We start from the raw sequence: 23,539 nt of genomic DNA on the forward strand, positions 1-23,539 counted from the left end.
TCAGCATCTCACGGGTCACCTCAGCAGGGCTTCCATTTGTGACTATATTTTCATTATTGGGGGCTTTTGAGGGGACTGCACAGATTTAAGCACTGAAGGGTATAGAGTTTGGATATTATAATTTGTTTGTTATAGTGTGCTGTTTAAATGGACCCTGTAGTTTTTGGAGAAGTAAGGAGAAAAACCTTAACTTTAGGTGGATTATATAAACTCACAAAAAGTGCATGTCAAGGAATATTTTGCTCACCGATAACTCTGACTGTTAGAGTCCGACCCACCCACCCCGTAGCTTGCTCTTCTAATATAGTCTTGGCAGGTGTACATAATTGCAGGAATTGGTAACTAGATAATTTGCTAATTCTTTATCAAGGAGTTTTCTTTCAAATCAAATAAACATAATGACTATTATTCAATGTAACAGCTGTGGTGCTTTTATCTTGAGGCAAACTGTCTGGAAGCTTAGTGCTTGCCCAATTTGTTCACAACTCAAGTCAATGAAAAAAGGCGTTGACTCACGTTAAACCTGAATTAGCGATAATATAAAAGGAATTGGCAACTACCAAGGAAACCTCACCCACTTTACAGCATTCTGGATTCTTTCCCCCACCACTTCAGAAGATTCAGAAACCCAGAAACAAGTGGTTTACAGTGGGCTCAGATAGGATAAGATCTGTGACCCAGGCACATTTCAGAGCAGCCCAGATGCTCTTCCCCATTTGCACAGAGAATCCAGTAGCCCTGTGATGCAGAGGCACCCGCTCTCAAGAGATTCAAATACAAAATGCCTTCTCTGTATTGGAAAACGAAGAAGCTCTAGCAAGAGAGACTGAAGTGGTATCTGAAAGGAAAGAAGAAATCTAATGCACACAGACAACCAAAAACCATAAGAGAGCTCATTCCATTGGGAGACTTGGTCATCAGAGGCACTAATTTTGGAATTCTTTTCAAGGGGAGCACTATATAGTTAAATGCTTTCCCTCAGCTGGTAGAGATGCAAATAGGGTAGTCAATGCATTCAGTGAAGAAAGAAAGAACTCTGAAAAACATTCTCATCTATCTGGGAACCAACGAGCTTGCTAGAAAAAAGCATCCAAATGGGATGGAGAGATTTCCAGACTCTGGGGAAGCAGATTAGGCACATGGCAAAGACTATTGCCTTTTCAGAAGTGTTCCCTGTATAAGGCTAAGCCATATAGATAACTTCAATGCATGGTTTAAAACCTGGTTCAAGAAGGAATGTTTTAGATATCATTGGGAACTGGGGCTCCATGGCAAAAATGGCTTTCATCTGTCTGTGGCAGGGAAAAGGATCCTAAGTGAAAAATTCAAAACATATGCCATTGGGCATTTAAACTAGAGGACGGGGTTGGCAGAAGGAAATTGGAATGTCACCCTCGACATCTCTAAGAGGTGGGAGAAGAAATTAACAAAATTCAACTGAATAGGGCAAAAAAGATGTCCAAGGAGAGAAGCTAGAAAGCTATGAGCACAAATGCCCATAGTCTAGGCAATAAAATCCCAGACCTGCAGGCTGTAACGGTGAGAGTGGATTTGGACATGGTTCACAGAGTCTCATGATTGGGATATGGCCATCCTGGGCTATTAGTTATTAAGGGAGGAATAGCACTTTATGTCAAAAACTATATCTAAGCAACTGAAATGCAAGGGAATGGGGTAAGGAAGAAGCATTATGGGCTGTTCTTAAAAAAAAAAAAAAAAAAAAAAAAAAAAAAGATGGTGCTTCTACAGGCCTCCGATTCAGTCGGAATAGCTGGTCAGATCTGATCGAAGACATCTAAAAAGTGGGAAAGAAGGAGCGATGTGTTGCTTGTTGGAGATTTTAATCTGCCAGATATAGATTGGATTATCACTTCTGTACAATCTACAAGAAGTAGAGAGACAGTGGATGCCCTTGCAGGGTCTCTGCTCAAACAGATGGTAATGGAACCCACGAGGAAGGATGTGATACTCAGTCTGGTGCACACAAAGGGGGATAGTGTCTCTAAAGTCCCTAATGTCCAAGACAGTATGGTTTGAGATTGCAAATAAGGTACGTAGAAGTTGCACAAAGACCCAAGTTTTGAATTTCAGAAATACAGACTTTGTTAAAATGGGGATGATCCTGAAGGAAGAACTTGAAGACAGAGAAAATGGGTGAGGTGGAAACAGCAGTGGGACAATTTAAAAGGAGCTATTACAAAGGCAGCAAATCTATATGATAGAAAAGTAAAAAAAAACTGAGGGAAAAGAAACCGATCTGGTTCTCAAAGAAGGTGGCTGAAAAAATAAAGGCAAAAAAATAACAAAATAGTATTCAGGAAGTATAAAGGATTCCAAAGAGGAATACAGGAAAAATACCTGATGAACTAGAGAGACGAAGAGAGAAATCAGGAAAGCAAAAGATCAGGCAGGATTGCCAAAGAGGTAAAGTGAAATGAGAACATTTTTCAGCTATATCAGAGAAAGATGGCAGGCCCAAAGTGGTATAGTGAAATTGAAAGGTGACGGGAAGCAATGTGTGGAGAGAGATGAAGAAATAGCAGGAATGTTAAACAAATACTTCAGTTCAGTGTTCACTAAAGAAGATTTTGGAGAAGGACCGTTGTTGATTAACAAAACCATGGATGGGAATGGAGTAGATGCAACCCCGTTTACAGAAGAGAATGTATGAGAAGAGGTAGGAAATGTGAGCAAGGCCATGGGGCCAGATGAGGTACATCCTAGGATACTTAGGGAGCTCAGAGATGTGCTGGCGGGTCCGCTGTGTGACCTGTTCAGTAGGTCCCTGGAAACAGGAGTGGCGCCGCAAGATTGGAGGAGAGTGGTGTTGGTCCTGCTTCACAAGAGCAGTAGCAGGAAGGAGGCTGGAAACTAAAGGCCAGTTAGCCTCACTTATGTGGTGAGAACTAATGGAGACTCAGCTGAAGGAAAGGATAGTGAACTATTTACGATTTGATGGGTTGCTGGACCCAAGGCAGTTATGTATTCACCAGGGGAAGTTCCTGCCAGACCAATCTGACTTTGTTGATTGGGTGACTAGAAAAATGGATCAAGGAAGAGTGCTTGATGTGATTTACTTGGATTTCAGCAAAGCTTTTGATATAGTCCCGCATAAGAAGCTTGGGAGTGGGCACCGAAGTGGTGGAGTGAATTACTAATTGATTGACTGACAGGAAGCAATGTGTAATAGTAAATGGGTCCTGCTTTGATGGTGCTAAGTGGAGTACCTCAAGGATTGGTTTTGGGATCAATTCTGTTCAATATCTTCATGAGGGACATTACAGAGGGGTTAGAAGGAAAAATTTGCCTTTTTGTGGATGGTATGAAAATCTTCCACATAGTGGACAGGCCTGAAAGAGTAGAGAGAATGAAAAGTGATTTTAAGAAAACTTGGAGTGGTCGAAGATTTGCCAGCTGTGATTCACTGCCAAGAAGTGTAGAGTCGTCCACCTGGGATGCGGAAATCCATAAGAGCTGTATGTGATAAGGGGTGAAAGACTGATGTGCATGTACGAGAGAGGGATTTGGGGTCGTTGTGTCTGGTGGACTGAAGGTGGCAAAGCAATGTGATCAGGCGGTAGCTAAAGCCAGAAAGATGCTGGGCTGTATAGAGAGAGGAATAACTTGCAGGAAAAGGGAAGTGATGATAATGCCCTTGTACAGATCCTAGGTGAGACCTTGCCTGGAGTACTGTGTTCAGTATCTCAAAAAGGATAGAGACCGGATGGAAACGGTCCAGAGGAATGGCTACCAAAATGATAGGAGGGCCTGTTCCAGAAGACCTACGAGGAGAAGCTGAAGGATCTAAATATGTATACCCTGGAGGAGAAGAGTTGCATGGATACAGACCTTCAGATACCTGATAGGTATTAACGATGCACAAACATCAAACATTTTTCCGCTGGGAAAAAAAACAGTAGATTTTAGAGGTCATGATATGAAAGTCCAGGGAGGAAAACTCAGAATCAATATCAGGAAATATTTCTTCATGGAGAAGGGTATTGGATGCCTGGAATGCCCTTCCAGAAGAGGTGGTTAAGATGAGAACAGTTAATGAATTCAGAAGGGCATGGGACAAACACCACAGATTCCTAAAGGCTTAAAGAAAGGAGTGATATAACATTTTCTGCATGGGGATATCCTGCACAGAGCAGCAGTTACTACCATAAGCAAATGCTGGGCAGACTGGATGGACCATCTGGTCTTTATCAGCCGTCATTGCTATGTTACTTAGGGATGTGCAAGGTTAGCAAGCAAACTGTGTATGGGTTGTGTTCCATTTAAAATCTTGTTGCTGTGACCAATCTTGTTGGTGTGCCAAGTCTAGATAGCACAATGCACCTTGGTTCCTTACTGCAGTCTAAGCGTATTTGTTAATAACACATATACACGCATGTGTATCTATGGGTGTGTACAGTCACACGTATATCGATGCAGCATAGAGGCAATTTTCAAAAGCAATTCCATCGGGAAACTCATCGTAACCTGTGGGAATTAACACATTAAAAATTAGCCTTGCCTTCGCCTCCCCCCACATGAGGAAAGAGGGATGGTGCCAAGGGGTGATTTTAGGGCAGGCCCCCCTTATGTAGACTTGGAGATTTAATTTTGAAATCCCCCTGCCTGCTTTACTCTCTTTCTCTGTGTTTTGTACCTGCAGAGGAGGCCCCAATCCATGGTGGGATTTTTTAAAGGAAGTTTCCCTTTCGAATATTGCCTTGCAAGCCTGGCCAGTATGGAAGTTGCCCTCTCCGTATATGCCCTTCGATATTTGAATAAATTATTTAGTGTTGAGCCCCTGCATGGACATCCCTTCACTGTGGGGGGTAGTTTTATAACAGCCTGCATAAGAGTTTTGCCGTATAATTGCATGAGTTACGCCAGCTTCCAACGTGAACTTGTGCACGGATGCTTGCTCTGAAAGTTATCCCACCAAAACTGCGCCCCTGGGAATGCCTCCGCTGAGTTTGGGAAAAGTCGCAAACATATAGGACATATGCATGTGAATTTACAAATGCCTATTTTATGTGCATGCTAACTCTAGAGTTATATGTGGAGGCAGGTATTTTATAAAGTAAGTATGCACTTACTTTGTCTGCATGCTTGTAATCACCAGTTCATCCTGGTCTCCTACCCTACCACTTAACCCAGACCTTCCACCCAAAAATTGCAAACAAAAGGCAAATGTGATTTCACTTCCGTGATTTAATTAGCAGGTGTAAAAGTATACGGACAAGTTTGATAATGTATGCGGGTCTATACCACTTACAAAATAGCAACTTGTGCCCGCACTTCCGAACCCCGCCCCAGATCGCACCTAAATCGCCCCATTTAATGTCTGTGAACATTTGCACACAACACCACAGGCACGTGGAGTTGTGATGTTTTGCATAGCTTGGCTGGACTGCAAACTGGATGGAACACCAGATCACACTGCACACACCTTGCTAGGGTACTCCTGCTGTGATGATGTTAAGGAGAAATCTTTTTAAGAACGTAAGAACATGCCATGCTGGGACAGACCAAGGGTCCATCAAGCCCAGTATCCTGTTTCCAACAGTGGCCAATCCAGGCCATAAGAACCTGGCAATTACCCAAACACTAAGAAGAACCCATGCTACTGATGCATTACCTGTTAAATCTCCATTCCTTTAGTCCTGCTACACCAGTCCAGACAAATTGGTTGTTCCTCCCTACCAGCAGATGAAGGTAGAGAGCACAGCTTTTTCTAAGACATCATTTCAGCTACTTGTGCAGTCCAGAAAATTCCTCAGGATGTGCCAGTACTCCATCTCTCCAGCAGGCATGTCCAGTATTTCCCCATCGCTGTGGTCATCCAGATATTCCTATACTAGGGGACAGGTATGACTGGTGTCTGTCTCTGCTGTCCACCCTCAGCATGCAGTAATCTGCCGTCAGCACACAGCTAATCACCCCAACACTACCAACAGAAAGGGGGAAGGGACCCTGCTGCTATTACACTCGTTCACTGTACTCTGTGTCTGGAAGTTGCAAAGCCAAAAAACCCCCACTCTGAACCACTCAGTCGATGGTTCCCTCACCCTATGCACTGAGCCTGACAATCCCATCAGAAAAGAACAGAGGTTTATTGTGTAACGCCCGAGTGCTACCCCTAATACCTATGCAGGATAACTCTGTAGCCACTCGGACAGTTCTTCCAAGCACTGCCCAGTTCTGCCTGCACTTGTGCCTCTGGGCAAATTCCCTGCCTACAAGCTGTCCCCTGGTCTTAGAAATACACCCACAGACCAAATATACACAATACCGGGATTGTTAAGCAGTCCAAGACAGGCAGAGCTAACAAATTAATACGTTTATTCACAAAAAGTAGGAACAGTGAGTGAAAAAAAAAAGATTTAATCTGCAAATAGGAACAGGTAAAATAAGAATTAAACAGTAAAAGCTAACTAAACGCTTTCCACTACTTTACTTAGCTAATAGTGCCTGAGGAGATCAGGAAAAAGGCTGAATAGGCCGTAGCACACAGATATACTTCCTCTGCACCGTACTCCCAGCTGAGGCTAGAGAGTTCTAGCACCCTCAGGGCTAGTTCTTTCTCTGCAGGGCCAATCTGGACACGGCGTACTTACAATGACCCGCGGCCTTCTGATTAGTAATAGTATTCTAACCAATAGCACTGCAGGATGTTTCAGTCTTGCATGTCCTCAGGGATGCTGGGATGTATATGCTGTTCAAGTCAGCATCCAAATCCTCTGTTTGAATTGTAATGCAGAGGTCAAACTCCACCTGCAGGCCAGCACAGAGGAAATGAGCTCTCTGGGGAAGTGTGCCAGGGCAGAACAATAAACCCCAGAGCATGCAAGACCCCTGTTTCACCATATTGTCTGATTTGCAAGTTGTAGAATCATAAAGAAACATGCATGAATAAATATCAGAACGTCAGAAAGCCTAGGTAATGGACTGTTCTTTATTTGCTCTTTTCTTTTGATTATGCGTCCTGTTTCTTCTCCCCCTGCTCGGCTACACGCACACATTTAAAAGTTGTGTGAAACTCGATGACCTTGAACCCAGAGATGACTTGGAAACTCTTGCAAATGAGGACAATGAAACTGAAGAAATGGAAACTCTAGTTATCGAGGAGCCCAGGGTGAAGTGGGATTGCGAATCTATTTTGAGTGAGTATTGGAAGTTGTTTTTTTTGCACCCAGTGAAATGTTGATGTAGACTCTCGTATCGGTCCTCCCTGAAAGTTCTATCTAGAATAGCCAGACAAAAGGTTATCCTCCTGTCCAGCAGGTGGAGCTAGGACAAAACTTAGGCAGTGGTGTCCTATCATGATAAATAGCTGCATCTGGCTCCTCTTCCTGAGTGTTCTGTCTCCTGCAGAAGAGCACTGGGTTCACCTGGTTGGCATTGCCACTGTATTTTTTTGGGGGGCTTAATGGCTGCCTTGCCTTCCATCATCCAAGCCAACCTAGAAGTCTGCAGGCATTCCGGCTTGGTTTTCCACAACGGCCTCTACCTTAGCTGTCTAACTTGCTTGCATCTCACCGCTTTGATTTGGACAGGGGAAGAGCAGCATCTGTGTTCACAGATGTTCTACTGGGGTGCAGCAGTTCAGTCTCTGTGCTCCATCGGCTTGCTTGTGTTTCTCTTTCCTGTGTTTGATTTCTGTTGCTGCTGTGTGGCAAGTTTCGAACTTCAGTTCTAGCTGTGGGAGCAGCTGGTGGTCATGTAACTGCGTCAGCTCCAGCCTCCGGCCCAGAGATCCTTCGTTTTCCAGTGCACCGCCTGCTGTTGAATTCAGTACTGCAGGATCGACATCCCTGTTTCGGTTACTGGAGTAGAGAGACCAAACTGTGGCTCACACCGACCAGCCAGTTTTTAATTTTTCTTTCTCTCGCCACAGGCACATATTCAAATTTGTATAACCATCCCCAGCTGATCAAGGAGCCCCCAAAGGTACGTTGCAGGGCTGCTGCATCTTCTGTGCTCCGAGTCCAAAATGGGCTTGGACACTACTGTGAGCTGATTGGTCAGTTAGTGTCATGTGACGCCGTGTGGATTCTATTATGTAGCTGTTTGGAACCATTTTTGACTAAGGGCCTGATTTACTAAGGCTTTTCTGTGTCTATGGGGGGGAAAAAGCTTAGTAAATGAGGCCCTAAGGAATTAAAAAAAAAAAATAAAATTCCAGCTACTTATTGATTGCACATTAGGATATCCGATAGTATTGAAAGGCCAATAAGCTTTACATAGAGAGAGAGAGCCGAGAATGGGACTGGGGTGTCGGGCATTTATTTGTTGCATCAGGGACAGCTGAGTTAGAGGTGCTCGTCTGCCATTGCAACGGAAAGGTGGGAGGTGGACTTGCTGGGGCTGCCATAAGATTTTTGTAATGTTAACAGGGCAGGCAAGACCTTGCTTCCCCCGTCTACTCTGTAGGACGGCAGCAGAGAGAGTCCCAGCACCCGTTTCTTTTGCAGGGTCAGCATTGACCGTGAGCCCCCAAGTCCTGCCTAGGGCAGTGAAGCCCACGGCTTTGCGAGCATGGCTGTGTCATGTTAATGCTCACATTTCAGGGGCGATGTGGCAGATCACACTACACGGTTGTCTTACTAAGCTACATGAATGTATGTCATGGATGATATCTTAATTATCAACTCACAGCACAGTTTGTTTAAAAGTTGATGGGAGAATCTTCTTAAACCTTTTCAGCTCAGATCCCTTTCAGCATAAGCCCATCCCCATTCCTTTTCCATTTTTCACCCAAATAGCCATATTCCAGTTTTGCAGCATTTTCTTTCAGCTTGTTAGTATCTGGAATCGGATCTTCAGTGTTCCCACTCCATAATAAACAGGATAGGAGCTGATAGATTTGTAAAAGAGGGCCACTATAGAAAATTGTAAGAATAAATCTGGGGGTAAATAGGATTTCAAAATGTGCTACAAGCAGGGCTTGTTTTTACTCCTCTGCCTACTTCCCCTTGAATTCTTAGACTTCCAGTTTCTCACTAGTAGCTGTTGTGCTGCTTCATGTGCAGTCCTCTAGCTTACTGGGAGGGAATAAATAAATAAATATATATTCCAGTATATGTTCCAGTAAGCCCTACCCACAGGCAAACACCCAGATTACAGGGGCAGGGGGTTATAATTGAGATTTTGTAAATAAATACATTTAGCCTGTGACTAGTTAACAAAAACTGCTTTGCTCAGCCATCCCGACCTCCAGCAAGCACTCATTTTTTAGCAAAAGACGGAACAGGATGCATGAGAAATAGAGACGTCGTCATGTGTGTGTGTGCTGACCTGCTATCTGTCTGTCTCGGTAGGCTAACGCCATCAAGGTGTCCACTAAGACGGGAATCCCGCTGGGTGTGCTGTCTCAGAGAGGGCTCACTGCGAAGCAAGCCGAACGCATGCAGAGGATTAATGACGCTGACCTTCCCAGAGCAGCCACGCAGGCGCGCTGCAAAAGCGAGACCATAGAGGAGCGCAGGGCCAGGAAGCAAACCGTGAGAGAGGAGAGAAAGGTAGGACGCAGGGGACCTGTCGCCTCCCTTGTTTAAAAGGGTGCAGCTCTTACGGACTCACAGAAATTTCTGGGTATAAACAGTTGCTCCACGCACCTGCCAGTGTGCATCAGGGCTGTTTACCAGAAGAGAGCAGATCCTCCTCCCATTATCAGCAAGAAAGGAGCTATGCATTGGTAGCTGAGTAAATATACATAAAAACCCCACAAACTTGTATTAGTACTATATAAACCTCGGATACCTAATTAGACTGTAAGCTGTTTAGGGAAGGGATTCTTACCTGTATGTAGCTTGCTGTAAAGCAGCTTGGTTTATGGCATTGCATGAATGCCAGAATAACATCTCACATCACCCGTGATGATATTCTCCTGTTCTCTGCTCTCTGGGCTGACTGGGGATATTTCGGAGGCAGTGCTCCCAGCCCCTGCTGGTGAGGAAGGAGGTCCGTGCATCTCGCAGACTCCAGACGCACACTGACCCCAGGTTCCAGGGCTTACCCAAATAGGAGGAAAGCCTCAGGAAGTTGCAAAGGAGGATTCATGGCACTGTGGGCCAATGGAGGCTGGTTTGATTGTGTTGGAAGCCCAAAAAAGCAAGCGTAAAATGTCTGGCCAAAAAAGCATGATATAACTCTGCCCAGATGTTTCTCATTCTAGACTTCCCCAGGACAAAGTTAAGAACATAAGAAGTTGCCATACTGAGTTAGACTGAGGGTCCATCAAGCCCAGTATCCGGTTTCCAACAGTAGTCAATCCAGATCACAAATACTTGGCAAGATCCCAAACAGTAAATTGATCCCATGTTATTGTGCAGTGATAAGTAGTGGCTATTTCTTAAGTCTATTTGGTTAATAATTTGACTTGTCCTCTGTGAATTTATCCAAACCTTTTTTTTTAATCCAGCTACACTAACTGCCTTAGCCACATCCTCCGCTAATGAATTCCAGAGTTTAATTGTGCGTTTGAGAGAGAATATTCTCAGACTTTGTTTTGAATGTGCTACTTACTAACTTCAGAGTGCCCCCTAGTATTTGTATTTTTTGAAAGAGTAAATAACCGATTTACACTTACTAGTTGTATTCTACTTATGATTTTATAGAACTCTATCAATCCCCCCCCCCCCCCCCCCCCAAAGATGTATATTGCATGTTAACTTAAAAGATTAATTAACTTGGCAACCTCTAGGATTCTGCATATAATTCTCCTGAAGCTCTGCGAGCAGGTGATGTCCTATGAGAGGTACCTGGCGGCCTGCCACCAAGTGGTTATCAAACTTGCTCCCATTTACTGGTAAAATGGGGTGCGTCTCAGTACCCCAGCAGCGCTACAGGCGGTAGGGTAAGGGTGAAATACACTAAAAAACCTTCAGGAATTTTTTTTTTACCCCAGAATTCATGCACACAGAGAATGGAGCACCTGCTGTGCGAATTGTGGGGTTTTTGTGAGTAAACGTTAGTGTTCCCAGAGCTCAGCTTTCTGCGCTATGGTCTTAGCCTGCACGTGACAGCAGTGCACTGAGCGGCACCTCAGCTGCAGGCCCGGTGCACCCCACCTTCCAGAGACGCACTGAAGTGGAATCGGCTGCTTAACTCTCCTTTGGATTTTGGGTTTACTTGCTTGCCTTTCCAAGGTGAGGTAGAGTTGGTAGGTCCCTGCCCCAGAGGGCTTACAGTCTTGAGGCCTGAATGACTAAGCATTTTTCTCATAGATCCATGAGGGGAGAAGAGGCTTCGTGCAGGCTCTGAGCCTGCACCCGGAGCGGAGGAGGGCACGTGAGTTGCCCAGTGTCACAAGAAGCACCCGAGAGCCTCGTGTGATCTCAGAGCCTCAGGCTGAGTTGTCACCAACTTAGGTCCATAATGACAGAAACGGCACCGTAGAGAAATGGAGAGCCACAAAAAATAGTGTGATCTAAAAGTCCACAGTTTGTCCAGCTTTTATTGGTTGGGTGTTTTTTTTTTTTATCTTAATTATAATTGCAGATTATTCCCTCCTCAAAAAAAAAAAGATTTAGCAGAAATGTAAAAGTTGAAAGATGAGTATGCAAGCATTGAAGGCAAGCTTCGGCTTTCTCCTCGTTCCGTATTCAGTGCTCTGGGAGCTGAGCGCCCAGCTAACCCCCCACACAGATGCTTGGAGGCGTTGCAATAGAGGGGGAACTGATAAGTGATTATTATTTTTTTGTTGTTGTTTGGACACAGGAACGCAGGGTAGAGAAGAAAGCCAACAAACTAGCCTTCAAGGTGGAGAAGGCCAGACAGGAGAAGGAGCAGCTGAACCTCCGGCAGAACATTCAGGGTCTCAAGCTGTCCTAGCAGTGGTTTTCCTACTCTTCCTCCCTCCCCGTCATGACTTGCCTTTTATCTCTGGCCTGTTGCATCCTTGGCCACAAGAAATGAACGTTCAGCACTGGACTTACCTTCCGAGAAGCCTTGATGCCTCCCGTAAATGGTTTTTTTTAGATATCTGCCAGCCCACTGCCTCATCAGTGTAACCCAAATGGCTGTTGGTCTGAGTCAACTGTTTAAAAGTCATGAGGCACAGTAAAATCACTGGAACGCACTGTGCTCCTTTCTCCTAAACATGACTTATATTTATAGACTGACTCGATTTGTGTTTTTATTTCAGTATGGAAGCCTTATATGTATGTATCCAAAGAATGTACAGTCCTGCACCCACCACATACATACACACGTGTGCTATGTGAATTATTACATGTAGGTTAGGTAACGATAGCTAATGGTGTCCCGTTGATCCTTGCTGCTCAGGTGGGAAGATCCTACAGTCCCTTTTCTGTAAGAACGAGGTCTAGGAATAAATATGGTCTTTCACTATGGAGCATTCCACAGAATATTTACACCAGAGCTGTTTAATAAGATTCTGAATGAATGTTTTTAATGCACTGTCACACCACTTCCAGTGTCCTGCCAAGACCTTGCCTGTCCACCACAGAGGCGACGCTGGTGAGAGGAGCTGGAGGAAGCTAAATAAACTCCAACCCAAAGATTTGAAAATGTTGCGTCCTGTCGTCGTGTGCTGCTGCTGCGGGAAGGTGCAGGCTCAGATGTTCTCAGTGTATCAAGTGACTGGGTAGGGCATATTGGATGGACGGCGTCTGTTGGGGCTTCCCAAACCCTGTCCTGGGGACCCTATAGCCAATTGGGTTTTCAGGATATCCCACAATGAATATGCAGGAGATAAATTTGATATGCAAATCTATCCATACTTGTCCCAAGTTTTCTTGAATTCTGATGTGCAAATGTATCTCCTGCATATTCATTGTGGATATCCTGAAATGCCAATTGGCTGTGGGGTCCCCAGGACAGGATTGGGAAGCTGTGGTCTGGAGTCTATGATGAAAAGCAACAGACTTGATTTGGATGCATATGTAGAGCACTGTGCTTCCAGCTCATAGAGCATGTGGCCCTTCTGTGCATGGGGGAGCTAGATGGGTAAAACTGTTAAGAGAACAATAGGGGCACTGGCTATTCCACTGGAGCACTTTCAGCAGTCTTACTGTTTTTGCAATAATCATTGCATCTGTGTGTGTGTGTGCGTGTGTGTGTGTGAGAATGTGATAGATATCACATGGTCCACCCACGTCTCCCAATTAGTGTTATAGTCCCTTCATCTCCCTTGGAGATCCTCCATACTTGTCCCACGTTTTCTCGAATTCTGATATGCTCCTCATCTCCACCTCCTCGCAGGGAGGCTGTCCATGCATCTACTACCCTTTCTGTAAAGAAATATTTTCTTAGATTACGCCTGAGCCTCTCTCCTTTCAGACTCATCGCATGACCTCTTTTGCTGAAAGAGGCCCACTTCCTGTGCATGCATTTTGTTGGAGATATTTAATGTCTCCCCTTTCCTGTCTTTCCTCTGGGTTAATGCATGCTTAGTTCCCTGTACGTACACAGATCAGTTTTGCCTCCCTTCCAGCAGATGGAGACAGAGAAAGTTTCGCTGACCCTGCCACCTAACCTGGTGTGCCACCTGCAGTCCCTCAGTATTTCTCTATCTCCAGCAGATGGTAGAGTTGCAAAACCTGCAGTCTGGAAACTAGGTTAAAAAAAAAATAAAGGACTATATAGTTTCTTGTAGAGACAGGTCCTGGTTCTGAGGTGGGCGAGCAAGGGGTTGAGGATCCTTTTTATTGCTCATCCTTTATCCACCAGGGTTAGAAATCTGGTAGAGCCAGTTCCCTCTCTTCCCGGAGAACTTGCAGAGCCTGCTGCCGCTCTTCGGCTAAAGGGTCGCTGTCCCCGGATGATTTGAGCACCGGGGAGGGCCGCGGGGCCCGGGGAATTCAGTTAGGTGAGGGCAAGGACTTCCTGGGGGAGGGTTCTCATGATGATTCTGCAACCTCTGCAGGAGCTTATATTGCATTCCTCTAAGATTTGCATACTTCATCATCTCAGGGATTCAAGCGGAAGATCAAGACAATTGTATGCTTTCTAGCAGGCCGATACAGTAAGGAGCGGTAGGAAGAGCTGCGTTAGTGCTGGGCGCACTCGCATTTGCCACACGCACAGTCCGGCTCACCTACCGCTCGATATGTATTAAAATCGCATGCAAATTCAAGCCGCGTCCATGAAGCGCAATCCATTTTTCTGTATAGGCGCTTATGGTTCTCTTGGGGAAAGTGACCCATGGTTCCCCTGGTTGGTTTTGTGTAGATAGTTTTAGTTACATGGGGAATATCCACTGCTTTGACATTGAGTAATACTGACAGGCTGGTATATATAGTGGAGCTCGTCAAGTTTTGCTCTGTTTCCACCTGCTGGTGCGGAGGCATAACCCAGTAGTCTGGACTGATCCTTGGTACTACAGGAACGAAAATTAACAAAGGTAAGACCTAATTTTCTTTTCTGAGAAGTCCTGCACTGTTGCAAATAAGTTGCAATGGTGTGAGTCTGCATGCACATTAAGGTCCTCTGGGGCGAGATTGCTATCCATCCCAGTGACCCGAGATTACAGGCTGCAAAAAACTCGAGCGTTGGCCCCACTCTGTGGAACTCTTAGCTAGCAGAGCTTAGGGAATAGAATGGCCTAAAACATTTTTAAGAAAAAAATGAAGGCTTTGTATTTTACAGATGCTTTTATGTAACTTGTAATTTTATATGCTTTTATGATGTTTTGCTGTTTTAAATGTTTTAGTTTGAAGTGCACCTGATTTTCTGTGTTCACTATGAATGTGATTTGAATGAATCTGCTCCGAACAATTTTTTTTTTTTTTTGGAGGATGTGGAATATAAAAATCTTTTAAATAAATAAGGAGCTCAGAGCACCAAACTGCTTCCTATGGCAAAGCATCATTTTGTTCCGCCAGAGATCTGCAAGGTGCCAAAGTGAGTTTACTTGCATTTTTTTCTCCAGTCATTACCATTTGAATTACCAGATGAGGGACACTGCTTTTTTTAGAGCAGGGATTGCAGGCTTCCTCATCCCATGCATCTGGACCAGTCTGGTGAGACAAAAAGGATGGAAAGATTTGGTTCTTATGTACTAATTTTTCTTTCCTTGAGTCCTAACAGACCAGTCCAGGATCCCACCTGGTCTAGTCTTCAGCCTGCTTATTGGAAAAGTTATATTGAATTCACAATATTTGAAGTTTTTTCAAGATTGTTTTCTCAGTTGATAGGAGAGAGGAAGGATCAGTCAGGGCCCATCTTTTTTCCTTGTTAGTTGGGGGATATTATGTTGAATCCTTGCTTTGTTACAAAAATACTAGAGCGCTTGCAGGTAGCATGGCACCTTATATGGTGAGTTCAGCAACCTAGTTGTTCTGTTTCCGTCTGCTCGTAAGGAACCCATGTGCTTGCAGGGCAAACTTATTAAAAGCTGCCGCTATTGATTTAACCACAGATCAGAACAGAAATGATTTTTGGGGAGGGTTAACATTGATATAACAATGTACATGCAGTCTCCCATCATTGTTGTACTATGAGGAAGTCCTATGGGAGCCGTAGGTAAAGGGAATTTTATTGTATCCAGCTGATGTAAGATTTTGAGCGATGTTTGTTTGGCTCTGCTCATGCCTAAATGTCAGAATGGAAAAGAAGATCCATCTGATAATACTAGCATGTAAGATGGCAATTTGCTTTTTCTTTTTTTTTTTTTTTTAAATAGTATGGATTGTTAAATTGCAAAGACTACTTAATGTGGTCTCTTTTTACCATTTCATGAAGGTTGAAGAGAGTGTCCAACTAACTAGGTGCTAGTCAGCAACTGTGGTGGAAGTAGTGATGCTAGCTATTGATTTATGGGAAAGGAGTTGTCACACAAAGAGAAACAACCCCCTTCCATTCATTACACCTAGTGAATTATTTGGGAAACTTACCCTTCATAGCATCTCTGTAAATGGAGATGCAGATATACTGGAAGTGGATTCGAATCAAACATTTTATATCTTCATTCGGTTATGTGAAAATTTATAGACATGCCAATACCTGTGTAATAATCAATTTTTTTTCTTCATTAGGCACGTCAGCAAAATCTGAGTTGAGTTCACCCAAATTCACCATTGTACAGAAATCATTCACCATGGATCATCCGCCGGTATGGTTTGATGTAGCAAATAGGATACAGAGAAGTGACACAAAGATCCGAGTTTTGAATTTAAAAAATATGGACTTTCCTGGAGGAAAAACTAGAAAGACAGAGAAAATGAATGAAATGGAATAATAGTGGGCTAAATTAAAAGGAGCTATTACAAAGGCAACAAATCTCTATGTCAGAAAAATAAACAAACGTAAGAAGAAAAAGAAACTGATCTGGTTCTCAAAGGAGGAGGCTGAAAAAGTAATGGCAAAAAGAACAGCGTTCAGGAAGTACAAAAGATCCCAAAAAGAGGAAGACAGGGAAGAATAGTGAAAGTGGAAGAGATGAAGAAAGAAATCAGGAAAGCAAAAGATCAATCAGAAGAAAGGATTGCCAAAGAGGTAAAGCAGGGTGACACAACATTTTTCAGCTATATCAAAGAAAGGAGGATGGCCTGAGGTGGTATGGTGAAATTGATAGGTGACAAACAGCAATATATAGAGACAGATGAAGAAATGACAGAAATATTAAGCAAATACTTCAGTTCAGTGTTCACTAAAGAAGACCCTGGAGAAGGACCGTAGATGGGAATGGGGTGGACACAACTCTGTTTACAGAACAGAATGTTTGGGAAGAAGTAGGAAATCTGAAAGTGAACAAGGCCATGGGGCCAGATGAGGTACATTCCAGGATACTAACAGCTCGATACAGTAACATTCAGTTGAAGTTTTCTCGTCTGTAACGAGCTCCCTGCGCACAATTCGGACGTGTAAGGCAAATCAGCGATACAGTTTCCAGTTTCGCGCGTCCGTAGCGCTTCTTAAAACAGACGCGTAACCCTTCCCGCACCCGGCATGTAAATGAACGAATTAGCTGTATAATGAAGGAATTAGCTATTCCCCTCCGATACCGTAACGCGCGCTCAAGTTATCTCATTAGTAACGCACTGTTTTGCCGCGGCCGTAACGTCTTAGTTTACCGCCTCCCCCTAGTAGGAGTTAGGACTGTGAGTCTAGTAACAAATCCATCGACACCGCTTAAGACACTCAAAACAATAAAACACAATTAAAAAAAAAGCGATACAGAGATGATCGAGAAAATGTAATGATGTGGGACACATAAAACCTGTCAGAAGAAAAAAAAAATTTTAAATACCTGTCTGAGGGCCGCGTCGGTCCAGGCTGCCGGCGGGATCCGGGGGGCCGGTGGTCGCGTGTTAAATCTAGGCCGCGGGCGGGTGGGCGCCTGTTCCAGGCGGCGGCGGCAGCGGCGGTGGGGGGACACGCGTTAGTTCGAGACGGGCGGCGGGTGGTCGCGTGTTAAATCTAGGCCGGGTCGCACAGACGCGCATTCATCCATCCAGGCGGAGGAGCCGGTGGCGAAAGCAGCCGGCTCCTCCGCCTGGATGAATGAATTCATTCACTGCCGGTGGGGGTTGCCTCTCCGGCAGCCCCCACCGGCAGTGAATGAATGCGCGCCTGTGCGACCCCTGCGTTTCGGCGCTCAAGGCAGTCACATGCCGTGACGTCACGCCTTGAGCGCCGAAACGCAGGGGTCGCACAGGCGCGCATTCATTCATCCAGGCGGAGGAGCCGGTGGCGAAAGCAGCCGGCTCCTCCGCCTGGATGAATGAATTCATTCACTGCCGGTGGGGGTTGCCTCTCCGGCAGCCCCCACCGGCAGTGAATGAATGAATGTGCGCCTGTGCGGACCCGGCCTAGATTTAACACGCGACCACCCGCCGGCCGTCTCGAACTAACGCGTGTCCCCCCGCCGCCGCCGCCTGGAACAGGCGCCCACCCGCCCGCGGCCTAGATTTAACACGCGACCACCGGCCCCCCGGATCCCGCCGGCCGCCTGGACCCACGCGGCCCTCCGACAGGTATTTACAAATTTTGATTTTTACACTTCCTGGTGCCTGTCATTTCAAATGTCATTTGAAATGACAGGTACCAGCGCACCCAGGTTACTGTATAGGCGCTGTATTAAGCGCCTATACAGTAAAATGGGTTAGGCGGCCATAACCCTTCCCTACCGCTTTAAAGCCGCGGCATGTATTTTCATGCGATTAGAGGAGAGTATCGGGGAGTTAGTGAAGAGAACTGTGCGTGCGGGGAGGAAGGGTGCGCCTGACACTACCGCACTGTTTTTACCGCGGCCTTACTGGATCGAGCCGTAAGGGAGCTAAGACATGTGCTGGCAGGTTTACTGAAAGACCTCTTCAAAAGATCCCTGGAAATGGGAGCAGTGCTGTGGGATTGGAGAAGAGCGGTGGTGGTTCCATTTCACAAGAGTGGGAGCAGAGAGGAGGCTGGAAACTACAGGCCGGTTAGCCTCACCTCGATGGTGGGAAAAGTAATGGAGACTGCTGAAGGAGAGGATGGTGAACTACCTACAATCCGGTGGGTTGCTGGACCCAAAGCAGCATAGATTCACCAGGAGAAGGACCTGTCAGACAAATCTGATCTTTTCATTGAATGACTAGAGAATTGGATCAAGGAAGAATACTCATGCGCCTATATTCATATGTATAGGTGCCCATGCGCTTGTTTTAAAGTTATGTCATAGTCTCTCTTTGTGTTGCTGATGACAAGCATATCAAACACAGAGTGTGGGTGGAGTAAGGGAAAATTTCAGACTGCCTACATTGAGATAAAGCTTGCGGATCCTTTTTAACTGTGGTCTAGACACCAGTTTTCAAAGAGAAAATACACCGTTGCTTTGAAACTTGTCACAGGTACAAAATATCCATGGAATTTTGCATGTCATAAGAACATAAGAAATTGCCATGCTGGGTCAGACCAAGGGTCCAGCAAGCCCAGCATCCTGTTTCCAACAGAGGCCAAAACCAGGCCACAAGAACCTGGCAATTACCCAAACACTAAGAAGATCCCATGCTACTGTTGCAATTAATAGCAGTGGCTATTCCCTAAGTCAACTTGATTAATAACAGTTAATGGACTTCTCCAATAACTTATCCAAACCTTTTATGAACCCAGCTACACTAACTGCACTAACCACATCCTCTGACAACAAATTCCAGAGCTTTATTGTGCGTTAAGTGAAAAAGAATTTTCTCCGATTAATCTTAAATGTGTTACTTGCTAACTTCTTGGAATGCCCCCTAGTCCTTCTATTATTCGAAAGTGTAAATAACCGAGTCACATCTACTCGTTCAAGATCTTAAAGACCTCTATCATATCCCCCCTCAGCCGTCTCTTCTCTGAGATGAACAGCCCTAACCTCTTCAGCCTTTCCTCATAGGGGAGCTTTTCCATCCCCTTTATAATTTTGGTTGCCCTTCTCTGTACCTTCTCCATCGCAACTATATCTTTTTTGAGATGTGGCGACCAGAATTGTACAGAGAGCTCAAGGTGCGGTCTCACCATGGAGCGATATTGAGGCATTATGACATTTTCCGTTTTATTAACCATTCCCTTCCTAATAATTCCTAACATTCTGTTTGTTTTTTGACTGCTGCAGCACACTGAGCCGACGATTTTAAAGTATTATCCACTATGATGCCTAGATCTTTTCCCTGAATGGTAACTCCTAATATGGGACCTAACATCATGTAACTACAGCAAGGGTTATTTTTCCCTATATGCAACACCTTGCACTTGTCCACATTAAATTTCATCTGCCATTTGGATGCCCAATCTTCCAGTCTTGCAAGGTCCTCCTGTAATGTATCACAATCCGCTTGTGATTTAACTACTCTTTTTATAATTTTGTATCATCCGCAAATTTGATAACCTCACTCATCATATTCCTTTCCAGATCATATATATATATATATATATATATATATATATATATATATATATATACAAAAAACCTCCAATGTGCATCCGTCGGAGACCATAAGCACTATTTGTTATATTGAATAAATCAATTCAAATATGTGATATTTCTTAGAAATATAAATCTTTTATTGACTGCTTTAACAAATATACTAATAATTTAAGTGAAAATTGAATTGCAAAACATTAAATATTTCAAATGTGCTAAAATCCATTTTTAGACCTATCAGTTATGACCCTCTATCCTCTCCTATACCTATCCTCAATCTGACCCTGATTGAACTAAATAAACCCTAACCTCATTGATGTTAAAATTGGTCTATACAAAGGAATACACCACTTGTTACTTTAACAATGTTATCCCATATCTCTTGAATTACATTCCTTAATCAAAACAGTTAACATATATCAGTGGTGTATCTCATTTGGCTGATGCTTTCTCCTATCCCGACAAGGTCCTCGTTTCGCCAATGTTGGCTTCTTCAGGGGAATACTTTTATAACGACCAAACATCAATGAAAACCAATAACTTCCATCACTTGTATCTGAAAACATAAAACTCATATTATGTCAAACTGATTACCTCATCTACTGAATCAATATGTACTGATCTAATCACATATATCCATGTATTACAGCCAACAAACTTCTAGAACCTAACATTTATGATGAAATATTCATTAATGATTGACAAATAGTAATAAATAAATTGTGAGTTTACAAAAAACTTTTGTCCTGATACCCACTCCTACCTGTATTGTGAGTGGAGTGGATTCAGGAAAAACACATTCAATTCACTCCGGCTCAATTGCTCCTAAATTTTTAATATGTGAAGTCTCCCGAATATGAATGTGTACCTATAAAGTGATTCAGAAAAAAGAAGATTTATCCCTACTTTAATATTCTATTTCCAAATTTAAATTTAAAAAAATCAAGTTTCAAAATATTAATCAACACAATGGTCTTTGTTGTCTGGTTTAGTCTCAAGATGTTATCACGGAGACACAAATATTATATTACCTTTCTATCTCATCATACTTCCGTCTTCACAAACTTCTATCCATGAACGCTCCTCTCAGAGTTTCAATTAATTCCACCACACCTGCAAAAGCCACAGAGTATTCACCCACGCTCTTCCCAATTTGCTAATCAAATACATTCACCAAAAATTCTAAGAACCCAAAAAGTGATCTATATAATATACCTTATTTGCAAAGAATGCTGTTATTCTCAAGATGGAGTCACAAATACCATGCTCCTAACAAACTTCCAACCGACTCAGTATTCAGTTGTAATCACATTTTATCCACGTAAATGTCTTTGAAAATTGTCCTCTGTATTTTCAGCTCCTAATGGTCAATCAGATCAAAGTAGAGAGCAGTCTGTTGTGATGACATTAAAAATGATTCAAGATCTGGAAACATGGGTGACACAGAGAGGAAAGCGGAGCAGAGGGAGAACTGTGCCTCCATTGTTGCCAAGCTTCATATTGAGGATGCCAGCCAATGATGACAAATTGCCAAGCTCCTCTCTCTACCTACTACAGAAGTCCATTACCTGCTATTAAGTTCACTTAGAGAATAGCCACTGCCATTAGCAATGGTTACATGGAATGGACTTAGTTTTTGGGTACTTGCCAGGTTCTTATGGCCTGGATTGGCCACTGTTGGAAACAGGATGCTGGGCTTGATGGACCCTTGGTCTGACCCAGTATGGCATTTTCTTGTGTTCTTACATATCCATCAAATAAAGTAAAAAAACAGAGCTGTCACTCAACTTGAGTCTCTCAGAGGTTATACCTACTGGATTAGGTTCTGTTGCTCAAATTATGCCTGAAATTTTTAGAGTTGTTGCATTACCTCAATACTGAGTAAGGGCTTGATACTGCCTCGGGCTGATGTATATTTCCTAAATGATTCCATCATGGTAATTTACCAGTAATGTAAATTGAATAAAGACTTACATGCAGTATCTTTCATCCACACTAGTGTATGTGAGCATCACAGGAGAGGTGTCATAATTGTTCATTATTTGGTTGGTTGTCAGGGATTCAAGTGCTGCTGTAGGGTTTGATCTTCAGCACACCAGCCAAGCAGATGCCACTGGCTTCAGCATTCCCCATGATTCCTGAACAACTGTCACCATGGGGAGTTTTGGGGATCCCAGCCTGGAGTCTACACCCGAGGACGGAATGGAGGATGAAGGTGAATAGTGTGCACCCCGGAAACTTGGGAGGCTTCGGAGCATGTCTTCCTTCTGGTGAAGCAATCCGATAAGCAGTCCTTGGTTAAAATAACTTGACGTATCTTCTTCACTGCCCTGATGCAGCCGTGAGCCTTGAAAGACACATCCGTGGTACTATTGCTTTGATATCACTGTAGTTTGCATTACTTTTCAAATTGCATTTGGTTTTTATTTCAAACAATGTTTTTTGTGGGTAAAATGCTACAGAGACTTAATCGTTCAGTACTGGAAAGAGTGTAGGGAATGGGAAGGTGAGTGAAAACAAAGTGAAATGCATGAAGATGAGAGCCATTCAGTATTCCAAAGTTCTGTGCCATTGAGATTAAATTTATATCTCTTCAATCTTGTATGAAACTGGCACTTATTTTGGATATTGGATATCTTGTACCTTTTAGATATTGCTACAAATATAGTCCTCTTGTCCAAAAGATCATGTAGTTGTAAGTGCCCATGAAATTATACTTTTGGCTGTTGCCAAGCAGGGCTGATTTAGCCATGACATGAGGGTGAACTCATCTGGTGGCACAAATGAACCTCTCTCTCTTAGCTTTTGCTCTACTGAGCATGTGCAGGAGTTGTGCAGGAGTTGCCTCATGAGTTCCCCTTCAGTCTTTTTTCATCTGAGCACCAGCAGGGATGTGTACCTTTCTCTCTCTCTCTCTTTTTCTGTGAAAATCTTCCTAACCTTTTTCTTAAAAGTTGCCTTGCTGCCTCACCAGCCGCCATACAAGTGCTACGTTAAAAAAAACATTTTTTTCCTCACAATGTCCAGTAAGAAGAGAGCCAGTGTGAGTGGTTTCAAGGACTGTATTTGCAGTAGGAGAATGTCTATCACTGATGGACATAACTTGTGCTACTGATGACTAGCATCCCATCACGACCAGGCCAGCTATCTTTGTGGACAGATATACCGCGTACCAAAAGATTGAGGGCCTGGAAAAATGGAGGAACTGTGTAAGTCTCTCAGATGCTGCAAACAGTCCTCCTCCTGAAGTGCAGCCTCATCTGTTTCACTGAGATTGGAGTTGAGCGGGAGCTCCTCAAAAATATCTTCCCCCTTCGGTGGAACAGGTCAAATCCTCAGGGCCGAATAAATAGAAGCAGTATGCATGGAAGAAAAAGAGGCACTACTCCGTGGGGCCATCGGAGCAGCTGGCACTGAAGAAGCACTTAATCTTGGGTGCATCAGCACTGTTGGCACACAGTGCATCAGCACAATTGATTCACAAAGCTCCGGTCTGTTGAAGCCAAGCTCCCAGCAACACTGGTGCATACTTCCTCAATGCTCTTGATATATCGAGCCCCAGAACGTCGATCCTTGACACTTTTTGCCATTATAACAATTCTATCATCAATGCACCATGCTGCAGAGCTTCTCACACAGCTGTATGCTGGCCTATCGATAATATTAGCAGGGGCAGAAGGGAACATGATACCC

The 23,539-nt window shown here is 43.9% G+C and overlaps 2 protein-coding genes across 3 annotated transcripts in view; both read left to right on the top strand.

Annotated features, from left to right (window-relative positions):
• The window catches only part of LTV1 (LTV1 ribosome biogenesis factor), a 60,406-nt gene extending 48,287 nt beyond the window's left edge, over positions 1 to 12,119 (top strand). The window contains exons 8-11 of the mRNA XM_029596524.1: positions 7,024 to 7,157; positions 7,892 to 7,944; positions 9,315 to 9,515; positions 11,716 to 12,119. Of these exons, the coding sequence (XP_029452384.1) occupies positions 7,024 to 7,157; positions 7,892 to 7,944; positions 9,315 to 9,515; positions 11,716 to 11,829 (502 nt within the window). The 3' untranslated portion in view covers positions 11,830 to 12,119. The remainder of the gene's footprint in view (positions 1 to 7,023; positions 7,158 to 7,891; positions 7,945 to 9,314; positions 9,516 to 11,715) is intronic.
• Positions 12,120 to 21,937: 9,818 nt separating this feature from the next.
• The window catches only part of ZC2HC1B (zinc finger C2HC-type containing 1B), a 76,086-nt gene continuing 74,484 nt past the window's right edge, over positions 21,938 to 23,539 (top strand). For both annotated transcript variants that reach the window (XR_003855947.1, XM_029597042.1), the window contains exon 1: positions 21,938 to 22,061. Coding sequence is in view for 1 of the 2 variants with exons in the window: in XM_029597042.1 (XP_029452902.1) it covers positions 22,001 to 22,061 (61 nt within the window). In the remaining variant the exon portion in view is untranslated. The remainder of the gene's footprint in view (positions 22,062 to 23,539) is intronic.

The sequence above is a fragment of the Rhinatrema bivittatum genome, chromosome 3 (assembly GCF_901001135.1).
Source record: "Rhinatrema bivittatum chromosome 3, aRhiBiv1.1, whole genome shotgun sequence".
NCBI classification, from domain to species: domain Eukaryota; kingdom Metazoa; phylum Chordata; class Amphibia; order Gymnophiona; family Rhinatrematidae; genus Rhinatrema; species Rhinatrema bivittatum.